Genomic DNA, 14775 nt, shown 5'->3' on the forward strand with positions numbered 1-14775 from the left:
TATTTGGAAATTGGCATCTTTTGAAATTTGTGTGAAATTGGCAAAATTGCTAAATTCTGACCACTGTATTGGATAGTTGAAATCGGTAAATGGGTGGTTTCTTGTACTCATTCGATAGAAAAAAGGGAGTTCTAGCGAAATAGTTATGATTTTTGTCAACTAGCACACTGGAATTGGCCGAAAATAGGGCTCAAAGTGGGCAAAATCGCCGATGTGTAAACATCATCGAGACCACTAACTTCGCGAGAGCATAATTCCGTAAGTTTTCCATCAAATTTCATACTTTTGGTGTCATTATGATCAGGAAAAGATTCTCTATCTTTTCATAAGAAAAAATATTTTTTTTTTTAAATTTGGGCAACCCTGAGAACAAGTCTTGGAGAGTGCCTAGGGACCCTGAAAGGGTTAATGTTGTATATGTAGTTGGCCTCTCCACCATCACCTTTTACTAGTCTTTTCTCATCCCTGGTGAATGCAGCAGTAAGTTGACAAGTAGATAACAAAGACACATGAAATGGCATAAGTCTTTATAATAATAGCATTTTGCTGAAGAAGAGCTTCATTAACCCTTTGACTGTTTACGTCATATATACACGCTTACGCGCCACTGTTTCTGATGTATTTATACATGTAAATTCTAGCGGCTTCAAATCAAGCAGGAGAAAGCTGGTAGACCCACATGTGAGAGAATGGGTCTGTGTGGTCAGTGTGCACCACATAAAAAAAAACCTGCAGCACGCAGTGCGTAATGAGAAAAAAAACTGACCTTTTTTTGGATTAAAACACCGACTTTGAGGTGTATTTTCGTATAGCATTTATCGTTGTATTCTTGTTTTCATGGTCTCAGGTGATAAAATGGAAAACATATTACAGAAATAGAGATGATTTTCATTACTTTCACGATGAAAACTACCTTGAAATTGAGCTCAAAGTAGCAGAAATGTTTGATTTTTACCAATGTTCAGGAGTAAACAAATTACACCACACGTCCAATACACGTCGACTGGGGAGTCTAATATTCTTTTACTAGTCGACTGATATTATTTATACCATTTTTACAATGATGCATTAGTCTTCATAACAGTAAATTTTGTATTTTTTGTATGAATAAAAAATAAAAATGGAAAGCAATAGTAATATAAAAGGGGCCTAGAGACGTGACTAATGAACAGAGGATATGTTATTTTAGTGCCAAGAATGTCTACATTGTTTATTCTGGACCCTATTTTGAAATTGGCATCTTTTTTAATTTGCGTGAAATTAGCCAAATTGCCAATTTCTGACCACTTTATTGGGTCATTGAAATCGGTAAATGGGCGGTTTCTTGTCCTCAGCTGATAGAAAAAATGGAGTTCTAAAGAAATATGAGTTTAGTCAACTGGAACAACGGAATTGGCCAAAAACAGGGATCAAAGTCAGCGAAATTGCCAATGCGTATATGTCGCCGAGACCGCTAACTTCGCTGGAGCGTAATTCCATGAGTTTTCGACCAAATTTCCTACTTTTAGTGTCATTACCATTCGGGAAAGATTCTCTATCATTTCATGAGAAATTTTTTTTTTTCCAAAACTTTTGCGACAATCAAAGGGTTAAGTTAGACAAAAACATGTCAGCCACTTGTATATGCCATCTGGTCAAGTAAAGAGTATAAGCAAGGACCTTGGTCACATGACCTGGGCTGCTGCACGGGTGAGAACTGGTGATGTAGGTAATGTATTGGTGTAGTAAACATTAAAGTAATTTGGTTATAGTGTTGTAGATTTGAATATAAAGAGGCTTTCATTCATTTTCATTATAAGGAGAATAGTCAGGAGGATATGCATAGAAGCTGCTTTCATCCCTACCTACTGTGCTTTAGAGCAAAACAAAAGGTATTTTCGTGCAAGGGAGGCTTGACGATTTGATATCTTGGAGTGGGAGCATGGCAATTTCTGAAGGTATTCAGGTAAGATGGTTAGCCAGACTTTAGTGCTGAAGGTAGGAAAAGCAGCGCTTGAACCTTTCGTAGTTTGATGGTCATGTCGGCTTGGTGGGCAACATTTTGATAATGATTTCTTCACTTTCGTGGAAAGAGCTAGAGAGCATGTCACAGTAATGTGTGTTCTTCAGAATTACCTGACCTTACTGGGAGATAGATGATGTAGCAGATTAAAAATATCAAATTATAATACATATGAGCATAGACATATTAGTGAGGTCAGGTGAATGGCGTAGACTTTTGTGGACAGTAGTGAAATATGACCTAGTGCAGAGGAAGTGTAGTTAAAAGGTAGAGAAAATTAGGGTATCTGACCATTAGTTTAGTAATATATTTTAGTTAATGTGTTGTTGAATTTGTAACATTGAATACATATCACTATATTAATGCAGGAAATAATGGGATGCATTTTTAATGTCAAGTTATTGATTACCATAGTACATTTTGCTTTTTCTATTTTTTGGTTTGTAAGAACTTAAAATTCATTCTTTATTAGGGATTCAATAAGTAAACTTAGCCCACCTCTACTATTGGGTAATTCATCAAAGCATCCTCAGATGATACGTCACTCCTTTGAACGACTTCAGGAACGCTTACGGGAGAGACAGGAAGTGCTAGAGCAGCAGGAGCGTCGCCTGCGTGGGCTTCTCAATTCCTCCTCCTCTACTTCCAGCACATCATCTGCTACCTCATCTGCATCTGTAGGCCGGGAAGAGGATCCACCAAGTCCACCTGGTAAGCATGTTACTTGTTGCAGTTGGGAGTCATTTCTAGAAGTGTTTTATGTAATCAAAAACCTTAGCATTTATACTTCATGACACTAATTTAGGCATTTGTACATTACCATAACCTGATATTAAATTAACGAACCAGGAGGAAAAGGTACTATCAGTTTTCCCTAGGAGCATGAAATGGGAGCTTGTGCCCTGGCAATCATGTTGCTCCCCAGCATGATTGCCAGGAAGGTATAACATCTTTCAGGAGTGATGAGGAGCTTGATGTAAGTGTGAGGGAGGTGCATGAGGTATTGGGTAGAATGAAAAGAGGTAAAGCAGCTGTAACTGATGAGATCGTGACAGAAATGTTAAAAGCAAGTGGGGATATAGTTTTGGAGTGGTTGGTAATTTTGTTCAGTAAATGTATGAAAGAGGGGAAGGTACCTAGGGATTGGCAGAGTGTGTGTATAGTTCCTTTGTATAAAGGGAAGGGGGACAAAAGAGAATGTAAAAATTATATGGGAAGAAGTTTACTGAGTATACCAGGTAAAGTGTATGGTAGGGTTATTATTGAAAGAGGCTGGAGAATGGGTATGGGATGTGCAGACTAAGTGTTTACATTGAAGTATATAAGTGAAGAATATTTAGATAAAGGTAGGGAAGTTTTCGTTGCATTTATGGATTTAGAAAATGCAAATAATTAGGTGGATAGGGAAGCAATGTGGCAGATGTTGCAAGTGTGTGGAATAGCTAGTAAGTTACTAAATTCTGTGAAGAGTTTTTGAGGATAGTGAGGCTCAGATGTGTAGGAAAGAGGGAGATTACATTCCAGTAAAAGTAGGCCTTAGACAGGGATGTGTAATGTCACCATGGTTGTTTAGCATATTTATAGATAGGGTTGTAGAAGAACTTAATGCTAGGGTGTTGGGGAGAGGGGTGGGATTAAATTATGGGGAATCAAATACAAAATGGGAGTTGACACAGTTAGTTTTTGCTGATGATACTGTGTATTTGAGAGAGACTAAAGAGAAGTTGCAAAGGTTAGTGGACAAGTTTGGGAGGGTGTGTAAAGGAAGAAAGTTGAGAGTGAGCATAGATAAGAGTAAGGTGATGAGGGTATTACCTGGAGTTTACCTGGAGAGAGTTCCAGGGGTCAACGCCCCCGCGGCCTGGTTTGTGACCAGGCCTCCTGGTGGATCAGAGCCTGATCAACCAGGCTGTTGCTGCTGGCTGCACGCAAACCAACGTATGAGCCACAGCCTGGCTGGTCAGGAACCGACTTTAGGTGCTTGTCCAGTGCCAGTTAGGGAAAGAAAAACTGGATATCATATTGGAGGGAGTATGAGAGAAGTGAATTTTTTCAGATATTTGGGAGTAGACGTGCTGTATAATCCTACGGGCTTAGTGCTTCCCCTTGATTATAATAATAATAATAATAATGGGAGTAGACTTGTCAGCAGATAGGTTTATAAAGAATGAGGTAAACCATAGAATTGATGAAGGAAGAAGGGTGGGTGGTGCATTGAGGTATCTGTGGAGACAAAGAACATTATCCATGAAGGCAAAGAAGGGAATACAGTGGACCCCCGCATACCGGACGCCTTGCATAACGGACAATCCGCATACCGGACGCTTTGATCGCTAAAATTTTGCCTCGCATACCGCCCAAAAACCCGCTCAGCGCCCTTCGTCCGAGACGCGTCCAATGTGCGGCCTGAGCCACGCTCACATGTTCCGCGGGTGGCATTGTTTACCAGCCAGCCTCCGCGGTAACATCCAAGCATACAATCGGAACATTTTGTATTATTACAGTGTTTTTGGTGATTTTTTTCTGGAAAATAAGTGACCATGGGCCCCAAGAAAGCTTCTAGTGCCAACCCTACAGCAATAAGGGTGAGAATTACTATGGAGATGAAGAAAAAGATCATTGATAAGTATGAAAGTGGAGTGCGTGTCTCCGAGCTGGCCAGGTTGTATAATAAACCCCAATCAACCATCGCTACTATTGGTGGTACAGCTGCTGCTGCTGCTGTATCACCGTCAGCTGCTGCTGCTGTACCACCGTCAGCTGCTCCTGCTGCTGTAGTACCGTCTGCTGCTGCTGTAGCATCATCTGCTGCTGCTGTAGCATCGTCTGCTGCTGCTGTAGCATCGTCTGCTGCTGCTGTAGCATCGTCTGCTGCTGCTGTAGCATCGTCTGCTGCTGCTGTAGCATCGTCTGCTGCTGCTGTAGCATCGTCTGTTGCTGCTGTAACATCGTCAGTTGCTGCTGTAGCATCGTCTGCTGCTGCTGTAGCATCGTCTGTTGCTGCTGTAGCATCGTCTGTTGCTGCTGTACCACTGTCAGCTGCTGCTGCTGCTGTAGCATCGTCTGCTGCTGCTGCTGCTGTAGCATCGTCTGCTGCTGCTGTAACATCGTCAGTTGCTGCTGTAGCATCGTCTGCTGCTGCTGTAGCATCGTCTGTTGCTGCTGTAGCATCGTTTGTTGCTGCTGTACCACCGTCAGCTGCTGCTGCTGCTGTAGCATCGTCTGCTGCTGCTGCTGCTGCTGCTGTAGCATCGTCTGCTGCTGCTGTAACATCGTCAGTTGCTGCTGTAGCATCGTCTGCTGCTGCTGTAGCATCGTCTGTTGCTGCTGTACCACCGTCAGCTGCTGCTGCTGTACCACCGTCAGCTGCTGCTGCTGCTGCTGTAGCACCGTTGTTGGTGTGGCTTATTGAGAATACCAAGAAACAATTAACCCCAGAGGATTTGCCACCCAGGATAGCCCAAAAAAGTCAGTGTCATCGAAGACTGTCTAACTTATTTCCATTGGGGTCCTTAATCTTGTCTCCCAGGATGCAACCCACACCAGTCGACTAACACCCAGGTGAACAGGGAAAATGCCTGGAACTAGTGCTCATATTGGTGAATTTAGAGCCAGCAAAGGTTGGTTTGAGAGATTTAAGAATCGTAGTGACATACACAGTGTGATAAGGCCTGTTCTGGAAGAAAATACCAAACAGGACCTACAGTACTCAGGAGGAAAAGGCACTCCCAGGACACAGTGTCTCATCAGTCATTGCTGAATCTTCAATAAAGGTAAGTGTCATTTATTCTTCATTTAGTAGAGTAGTACAGGCACAATATATATTGTGCATGTACTACTCTACTATTGTGCATGTATCCTTCTCTTTGTGTGTAGGAAAATGTATATTTCATGTGGTAAAATTTTTTTTTTTCAAACTTTTGGGTGTCTTGCACGGATTAATTTGATTTCCATTATTTCTTATGGGGAAAATTCATTCGCATACCGAACATTTCGCATAACAGCCAGCCCTCTTGCACGGATTAAGGTCGCTATGCGGGGGTCCACTGTATATGAGAGTATAGTGGCACTGACACTATTATATGGGTGTGAAGCATGGGTTGTCAATGCTGCAGCAAGGAGGAGGCTGGAGGCAGTGGAGATGTCATGTCTAAGGGCAGTGTGTGGTGTCAGTATTATGCAGAGAATTTGTAGTGTGGAAATTAGGAGGAAGTGTGGACTTATAAAATTTAAAAATAGTCCAAAATAAGCACTGGAGACATTTCAGGCACTAAAATATCATTACCTGTCTTCATTAATTATGCCTCCAGACCTGTGTTACACTTCTTTCCATTTTAAATTTATCACACAAAAAAATCAAGGATTTGACCTATATCTCGAATAATAAAATATAACCAGGAATGATTTGTTATGGTTTATGTCTTCCCAATAATTGTATTAGACCTAGTAAAAACTCATTAAATAGACTTGGGAGGTAAAGGGTACAGGGGTTACCTTACCCATCCTCTGGATAATCAGAAAAAATTTAATGTTTCTGCTACTTTGAGCCTCATTTGAAGCTACTTCCAATCCTGAAAGCAATCCTAATTATATCTGTTTTAGTAGTATTCTCCTGTTCTAACAAATGATACCAAGAAACATAAGAACATAAGAACGAAGGAACACTGCAGAAGGCCTACTGGCCCATGCGAGACAGGTCCAAGTCTCCTACCGGCTTAAGCCAATGCACCCAACCTAGTCAGGTCAGGTCACATTGACTTAAGGGAGGAACACGGCAACCGACCTGGTAGCACAAGCTATCAGGTCCAACTCACACCCACCCACATCCACTCATGTATTTATCCAACCTATTTTTAAAGCTACACAACGTTCTGGCCTCTATAACTGTACTCGGGAGTTTGTTCCACTCATCCACAACTCTATTACCAAACCAGTACTTTCCTATATCCTTCCTGAATCTGAGTTTTTCCAACTTAAAACCATTGCTGCGAGTCCTGTCTAGGCTAGATATTTTCAGCACACTGTTTACATCCCCTTTATTTATTCCTGTCTTCCATTTATACACCAATCATATCCCCCCTAATTCTACGTCTTTCTAGAGAGTGCAGATTCAGGGCCCTTAGTCTGTCCTCATAGGGAAGGTTTCTGATACATGGGATCAACTTTGTCAACCTCCTTTGTACATTTTCCAGAGAATTTATATCCATTCTGTAATACGGTGACCAAAACTGTGCAGCATAATCTAAATGAGGCCTAACCAAGGATGTATAGAGTTGAAGAACAACCTGAGGACTCCTATTATTTATGCTTCTTGATATGAAGCCAAGGATTCTGTTAGCTTTATTGCAAACACTTATGCACTGTTGTCTTGGTTTCAGATTACTGCTAACCAGAACTCCTAAATCTTTTTCGCAATCCGTAATATTAAGATTTACATTATTTAGTTTATATGTGGCATGGTTATTGTCCTGTCCAACATTTAGAACTTTGCATTTGTCTATATTAAACTGCATCTGCCACTTCTCCGACCACTGCATCAGTCTATTCAAATCTTCCTGGAGTGCTCGAATGTCCTCGTCAGAATGAATTCGACGGCCTATTTTGGTGTCATCGGCAAACTTGCCGATGTCACTCTTTATGCCCTCATCTATGTCGTTTATGTAGATTGTGAACAGCAGGGGGCCCAACACTGACCCCTGTGGAACACCGCTCGTGACGCTTCCCCACTCTGATTTCTCCCCATTTATGCAAACTCTCTGCTGCCTATTTGTCAACCATGCCTCTATCCAGGAAAAAATTTCTCCTCCTATTCCATGTGCCTTAATTTTCCTCAATAGTCTCTGATGTGGGACCCTGTCAAAAGCCTTACTGAAGTCCATATACACAATATCATATTCATTACCATAATCTACCCCCTCAAATACCTTAGTGAAAAAAGTTAATAAATTCGTAAGGCAGGAACGCCCCTTTGTAAAACCATGCTGAGATTCGTTGATTAATTTATGCTTTTCAAGGTGGCTACGAACTGCCTCGGCAATTATTGATTCCATAAATTTTCCCACTATGGAGGTTAGGCTTATTGGTCTTTAGTTCGAAGCTAAGGACCTGTCACCTGCTTTGAAAATAGGTATTGCATTTGCTATTTTCCACTTGTCTGGCACCATGCCAGTTTGTAGTGATATGTTGAAAAGAATAGCCAAAGGTGTGCTAAGCTCCTCTTTACATTCCTTTAGAACCCTTGGATACAGTTCATCAGGGCCTGGGGATTTGTTAGGTTTTAATTTATCTATTTGCCTAAGGACCATGTCACTTGTGACCCTAATCGTGCACAGTTTATTATCGTCCTGTTCTACATAATTTATCATTACTGGAATATCGCTGGTATCCTCCTGTGTAAAAACTGAGAGGAAGTATGTGTTAAAAATTCTACACATTTCCTTATCACTGTCAGTGAGCTGACCCGAGGAACTTTTGAGTGGGCCTATCTTGTCCCTGATCTTACTTCTGTATACCTGAAAGAATCCTTTTGGGTTAGTCTTCGATTCTCTTGCAACTTTAGCCTCATAATCTCTTTTTTGCTTTTCTAATTTCCTTTTTTATTTCTCTCTTTAACTGAATATATCAATTTCTTAATTGCCCCTCTCCTCTTTTGATTTGCCTATATATGCCTCTCTTTTGACCAATCAGATATTTTAATCTATTGTTCATCCATTTAGGATCATTTTTGTTTGATCTGATTTCCCTATTTGGAACATAATTTGACTGAGCAGCTAGAACTATGCCCTGGAAAGCATCATATCGGCAACCATCACCACCTACCTGACCCTTAGTCAGGTCATTCCAGTTCAGCCCTCCTAAGTAATTTTTCAGTCCTATGAAATCAGCCAAGCGAAAGTCAGGGACGGAGACTTGATTGCCATTATTAGGGGAATTCCATGATATATTAAAACTGAGTGATTTGTGATCACTTTCCCCAAGCTCATCATTAACCTCAAGATTATTAATTAGTGTTTCCCTACTGGCAAGAACCAAGTCAAGGAGGTTATTTCCTCTAGTTGACTCTGTCACAAACTGTTTTAAAAAACAATCCCGAATCGTATCAAGAAAGTCACCTGACTCTAAATTTCCTGTCAAATTGCTCCAGTCAATCTGTCTGTAGTTGAAATCTCCCATTACCACAACATTTTCGTATGTAGATGCCTTACGAATTTCGTCCTATAGAAGTTTACTGCACTCCCTTTCAAGATTTGGGGCCCTGTAAATCACACCCAAAATTAGTTTTTCTCGGCCCTCAAGAAGCTGTAACCAAACAGATTCAGTGTCTGATGCTTCTACTTTTATATCTTGTCTAACACAACAATTTAAATTGTCTCTGACATACATCGCTACTCCACCACCCTTCCTGTTGACCCTGTCAGTGTGGAATAATTTATAGCCTTGTATGTGACATTCAGAGGGCATCTCTCTATCTTTCAGATTGAGCCAGATCTCTGTTATAGCAATAATATCTATGTTTCCTGCACTTGCAATTAATCTTAGCTCATCTATCTTATTTCTTACACTCCTGCTATTAGTATAGTAAACCTTAAGGGAGCTAGTCCCTTGCTGTCCTCTGCTGTCCCCCTTTGTTTGCTGACCTGATCTATTGTCTTTATTTATAACTTCATGCTGAATGCCTTTTATACATTTACTGATTCCAACCCTAGTGTTGCAACCTGCTTGTTTCCCACACACACCCATACCTCTATCTTCTATCAGTTTAAAATCATAGGCATTTCACCAATGGCCTTCTCAATTGAGTTTGCAAGTGCTACCACCCCAGCCCCAGAGAGATGTACCCCATCCCTTGCATACATATCATGTTTGCCATAAAAGTTGTTCCAGTTGTCAATGAATGGGATTGCAAGTTCCTTGCAGTATCTGTCTAGCCAGCAATTTACACCAATTGCCCTAGACAACCATTCATTTCCTACTCCCCTTCTAGGCAAGATGCTACATATGATTGGGACCCCTCCCTTAGACTTAATGAAATCTATAGCTGACCTGTACTTACCTAGCAGCTCTTCTCTCCTACCCTTCCCAACATCATTTCCACCAGCACTGAGACAAATAATGGGCTCGTTCTCATTACCTGACATGATATTATCCAGCCTGTCAACTATGTCCCCAACACCAGCTCCAGGGAAGCACACTCTATCTCTCATCTTCTTATTCCTATTACAAAAAGCACGGTCAATATATCTTACCTGAGAGTCACCAACCACAAGAATGCGCTTACCTCTGTTAGCAGGGGCAGTAGTACCCTTACCTTCACTGGCCACTGAAGTACATTCATTCTGAAGAACAGAGAAGCGATTTCCTACCTTCAGATCTTCACTCTTAACTTTCCTTATTCTGATTCTCCTCCCATTACTGGTTACCACTCGCCACTTGTAGCAGGTGCTGGACTGCACCTCACTGCTGGTAGCCGTTGCTACCTCCCCACCTACAGCCTCCTCACAGCGAGAGACAGACTGCACCTCACTGCTAGAAGCCTCATTCCCCACAACTCCAGCCACCTCACACTCTCTCCCAGACCCACTGAGGTGGACCTTCAGCCTCCTAATCTTTTCCTGGAGAAGCAAGACCTCCTCCTTCAACTCTCCAACCTCAATTTTTAAAACACTGCAGAAGCAAGCCATGCTTTGTAACCATCTTAGAAAAGACCTCAGAGTCACTGTTCTAAACCAGACACAAGGTCTGAATTTTCTTTTCCCGACATGAACCCTACAGGGCAGGATTTTTTTTTTTATACTGTGCACACTCACTACACTGCAGAGACCCATTCTCTCATATCTAGGTCCAAATTTACCACTTACAGTTTATCCGCAGTAGCTGAGCTCGAAACATACATCTGTGTAAGGGATTCTGGCATCAGTTACATAAATGTACTTGCTGGACGGTGGACGAGTTACGTAATTCTAAATTTTTTGGCAGAGCGTTATCGACGAGCTGGCCCACCAACAACATCTCTGGCTTCCAGAATTGCTAATATGATTGCTCATCAGTCTGCTAATGCAGCCAATGCAACTAACAGTAGCTCAACCTCAGGTGAGTATCAGTAAATTGCTTGTGGCTAACCTAAGCTGTAATGCAGTTATTTCTTTTATCATATTAGCTTCTTTTCACTAAAGTAGGATGATCTAAAGTAGGGGACATGTTCACCATTATTCATTCATTCAGTAGCTAATTTGTCAGAAGTGTGTGGATATCACAATTCAAATAACCCTCTGAAATTTAATAATCTTTAACCATAAGGTATAAACGCTAATGCTGTTGTGATAGCTACTTTCGTGATATTGATTATGAGCCTTTGGCATAGTATGGAACTCTATGTTGGAGATGGTATTCTGTGTAGGAAAGTAAAAATTAGTTTAAAATGGAAGGAAAAGGTCAGGAGGAAGTGAATGTGTCAGTAGATAAGTGTGTGAGAAATGATTCAGTGAATTGGTGAGTCTGGGGAAAGAAAGTTTGCCACTGAAAGCAAAAATAGAAATATATTAAAGTATAATGGGGTGACAACTTTGCATAGGTGTGAAGCATTACTTCAAAAGTGGCAGCAAGAGGGTTAAAGGCGGTGAAAAAAAAAATCTTGTTAAAAATCATAGACTCTGGAATGAGCACAGGAAATATTGAAATATATAATTCATTGAGTGGAAGAAGTGATTTAGTTATGTAAAATGAAAGTAGCAAAATATGAAAGAAAGTTGATAAGACAACACACAGTAAATCTAAGACTAAGCAGAGCAGATTTTAGGAGATGCTAGACATTGTAGTAAAGGCTTCCAAGGAAGAGAAGAAAGGGACAAAAGGATGAAATTTTGAGAGGTATGGGGTTCCTTAATGCTAGTGAAGTGCTTTTGATCCTAGCAGCTGGAGCATTCCTTTCATTCTGTGAATCAAAAATGATTAGCTCATAATTATAAGGTGCTTCATTACCTCTGTGGGTTTTGTTCTACTAGTACTATAGTACTAGTACTGCTACTAGTACTTGTACTACTAGTACTAGAATTAAACATAAATTTTATTTAAAAGTTCTGTAATTTAACTTTTGTAATTTATTTGTTATTTTGAATTATGCCAAGAAATCATGTGAATGTAATGTATTTCAGTCACCACTTTGAGATGAGTATATAAATTAGAACAAAACATATAAGTAAGATGGATGATAATCAAAAATATACTTTTTCTTTAGCAGAGTCTCAAGAAAACAATGTAGGAAGTGACAGAAGTGAAGCAGCAAATTTAACACCTTCTAGGCCATTAGACAGGTCATATCAGAGGCCTTTAGACAGACCTTATACCAGACCCCTTGAGAGGGCTTCCCTGAGAAATTCCAGCAGGTGGTTTGACAGGCCATATGGAAGAGTGTCGGAAAGGTGGTGCGACACAAATTCTGATCGTCTGCCAAGGAGGGGGTCAGACCGGTTGCACAGTAGGCACTCTGAGCGGCCACATGGACGAAACAGTGGAAGGAATCCGGATAGAGCACTAGATACCCCATATCAAAGATCTTCAGATGCTTCAAGTCCATGGAGTGGAATACCGCCTTCCCAACAGCCACCACCTCCAGGGCCCCCATCAACAGCACCTCCTACTCTGTCACAGCTTGATGATACAGAGACACGAAGCAATGACTTTAACAGTGAGTATTGTATTGTAAATTTCATTCTTGTAGGTATGTAGATTGTTGTTATTCTTCTTTCAACAAACAGGCTGTATCCCACTGAGGCAGGGTGGCCCAAAAAGAAAAACAAAAGTTTCTCTTTTTAAATTTAGTAATTTATACAGGAGAAGGGGTTACTATCCCCTTGCTCCCGGCATTTTAATCACCTCTTACAACATGCATGGCTTACAGAGGAAGAATTCTGTTCCACTTCCCCATGGAGATGAGAGGAAATAAACAAGAACAAGAACTAGTAAGAAAATAGAAAACGCAGAGGGCTGTGTATGTAAATGCTTGTACATGTATGTGTAGTGTGATCTACGTGTAAGTAGAAGTAACAAGACATATCTGAAATCGTGCATGTTTATGAGACGGAGAAAAGACACCAGCAATCCTACCATCATGTAAAACAAGTACAGGTTTCTGTTTTACACTCACTTGGCAGGACGGTAGTACCTCCCTGGGCTGTTGCTGTCTACCAACCTACTACCTTGGTAGATTGTTATTATGCATATAAAATAGTACACATTTAGCCTGAAATTAATCTTGCAGAATGTTCTCAATTCTACGTATTTAATTAAATCAGCACTGTATTGGTATAGATTATCTGGCTGTACTTAAAGAATTGAGAATTGGGGTTGGAGGGAGAGGGTAAGGGAGGTTTTTGTGGGTGAGTGGCTTGGACTTTCAGCAAGTGTGCATGAGCGTGTTAGATAAGAGTGAATGGAGACGAATGGTTTTTGGGACCTGACAAGCTGTTGGAGTGTGAGCAGGGTAATAGTTTGTGAAGGGATTCAGGGAAAACAGTTATCCAGACTTGAGTCCTGGAAGTGGGAAGTACAGTGCCTGCACTTTAAAGAAGGGGTTTGGGATATTGGCTGTTTGGAGTGACATCTAAACTGTTGTATCTGAGCACCTCTGCAAAGACAGTGATTATGTATGAATGATAGTGGAAGTGTTGAATGATGATTAAAGTTTTTTCTTTCTTTTTGGGTCACCCTACCTTGGTGGGAAATGCCTGACATGTTAAAAAAAATTAAAGAATTTGACCTAATAGTTTTCAATACTGCTTTGGGTATATAACTCTTAAGATTTCAGAGGGAGATGGTGATATTCATCAGACAAAGGAATAATAACTGGTAGGGTTAAGGAAGTTCCAGAGATGAATGTTGGGGAAGTTCATGAGGCAGTGTGTAGAATGAAAGTGGGTAAAGCAGCTGGGACAGTTGGGATTAAGACTAGCATGTTAAAAATAGGGGTATGCCAAATATTAGTACAGGTATTGTTATCTGTATGGATGGGATAATTTTGATAGTATCGGTATTTGTCTAATATTGAGTATTGATAACAGTGGGTATTGCCTAATTTTAATGGTATTGGTATTGATAGGTAATAGCCTAAAATTGAGTCTGTATTGATACTGGGCAAAATTTAGGTATCATCCCATCACAAGTTTAAAAGCAGGTGGGGATGTGGTTTTGGAGTGGTTGGTGTATTTTCTAAATACGTATATTAATGAAAGAAGGAAAGATGCCTAAGGATTGGCAGAGAGCATGCATACAGTGGAACCTCGGTACTCGAACAGCTCCATACTCGAATAATTTGATATTCAAACACTTCGTTTAGTAAAGAGATTGCTTGATAGTCAACCGTTTGCTCGGCACTCAACCAACCAAACAAACACAACCTACTAGAACTTCACTGTAAACCATTTCATGTTTCTTCGCATTTTTTGGTGTTTTTATATTAAATAAATCACCATGGGGCCTGAAAGGGTTAGTGATAACAGCCAACCAAAAAGAAAATTGGTTGGGAAAAATTCATTCTGTACTCGAACAGATCCGCACTCAAACAGCCTTCTGGAACCAATTAAGTTTGAGTGCTAAGGGTCCACTGTAGTTCCTTCGTATAAAGGAAAAGGTGATAAGAGGGAATTAAGAATTCTAGGGGACTAAGTCTCCTGAGTATAATGGGTAAAGTGTACTGTAGAATTATTATTGAAAAGTTAGAAGAAAGTAGGAGTCTATAGGAAAGGTAGGTGATGAGTAGATCAGGTAATTACTTTGAA

At 40.6% G+C, this 14775-nt stretch overlaps 1 protein-coding gene across 3 annotated transcripts in view; it reads left to right on the forward strand.

The window, feature by feature from the left end:
- Positions 1 to 14775, forward strand: part of LOC128686874 (uncharacterized) — a 102395-nt gene that overhangs the window by 53594 nt on the left and 34026 nt on the right. Inside the window, exons 11-13 of one of the 3 annotated variants that reach the window (XM_070082522.1) lie at positions 2536 to 2713; positions 10979 to 11092; positions 12237 to 12686. In XM_070082522.1, coding sequence (XP_069938623.1) covers positions 2536 to 2713; positions 10979 to 11092; positions 12237 to 12686 — 742 coding nt within the window. The remainder of the gene's footprint in view (positions 1 to 2535; positions 2714 to 10978; positions 11093 to 12236; positions 12687 to 14775) is intronic. The other 2 variants (XM_070082523.1, XM_070082524.1) reach the window with 2 other exon arrangements.

This window comes from Cherax quadricarinatus, chromosome 7, assembly GCF_038502225.1.
Source record: "Cherax quadricarinatus isolate ZL_2023a chromosome 7, ASM3850222v1, whole genome shotgun sequence".
NCBI lineage: Eukaryota > Metazoa > Arthropoda > Malacostraca > Decapoda > Parastacidae > Cherax > Cherax quadricarinatus.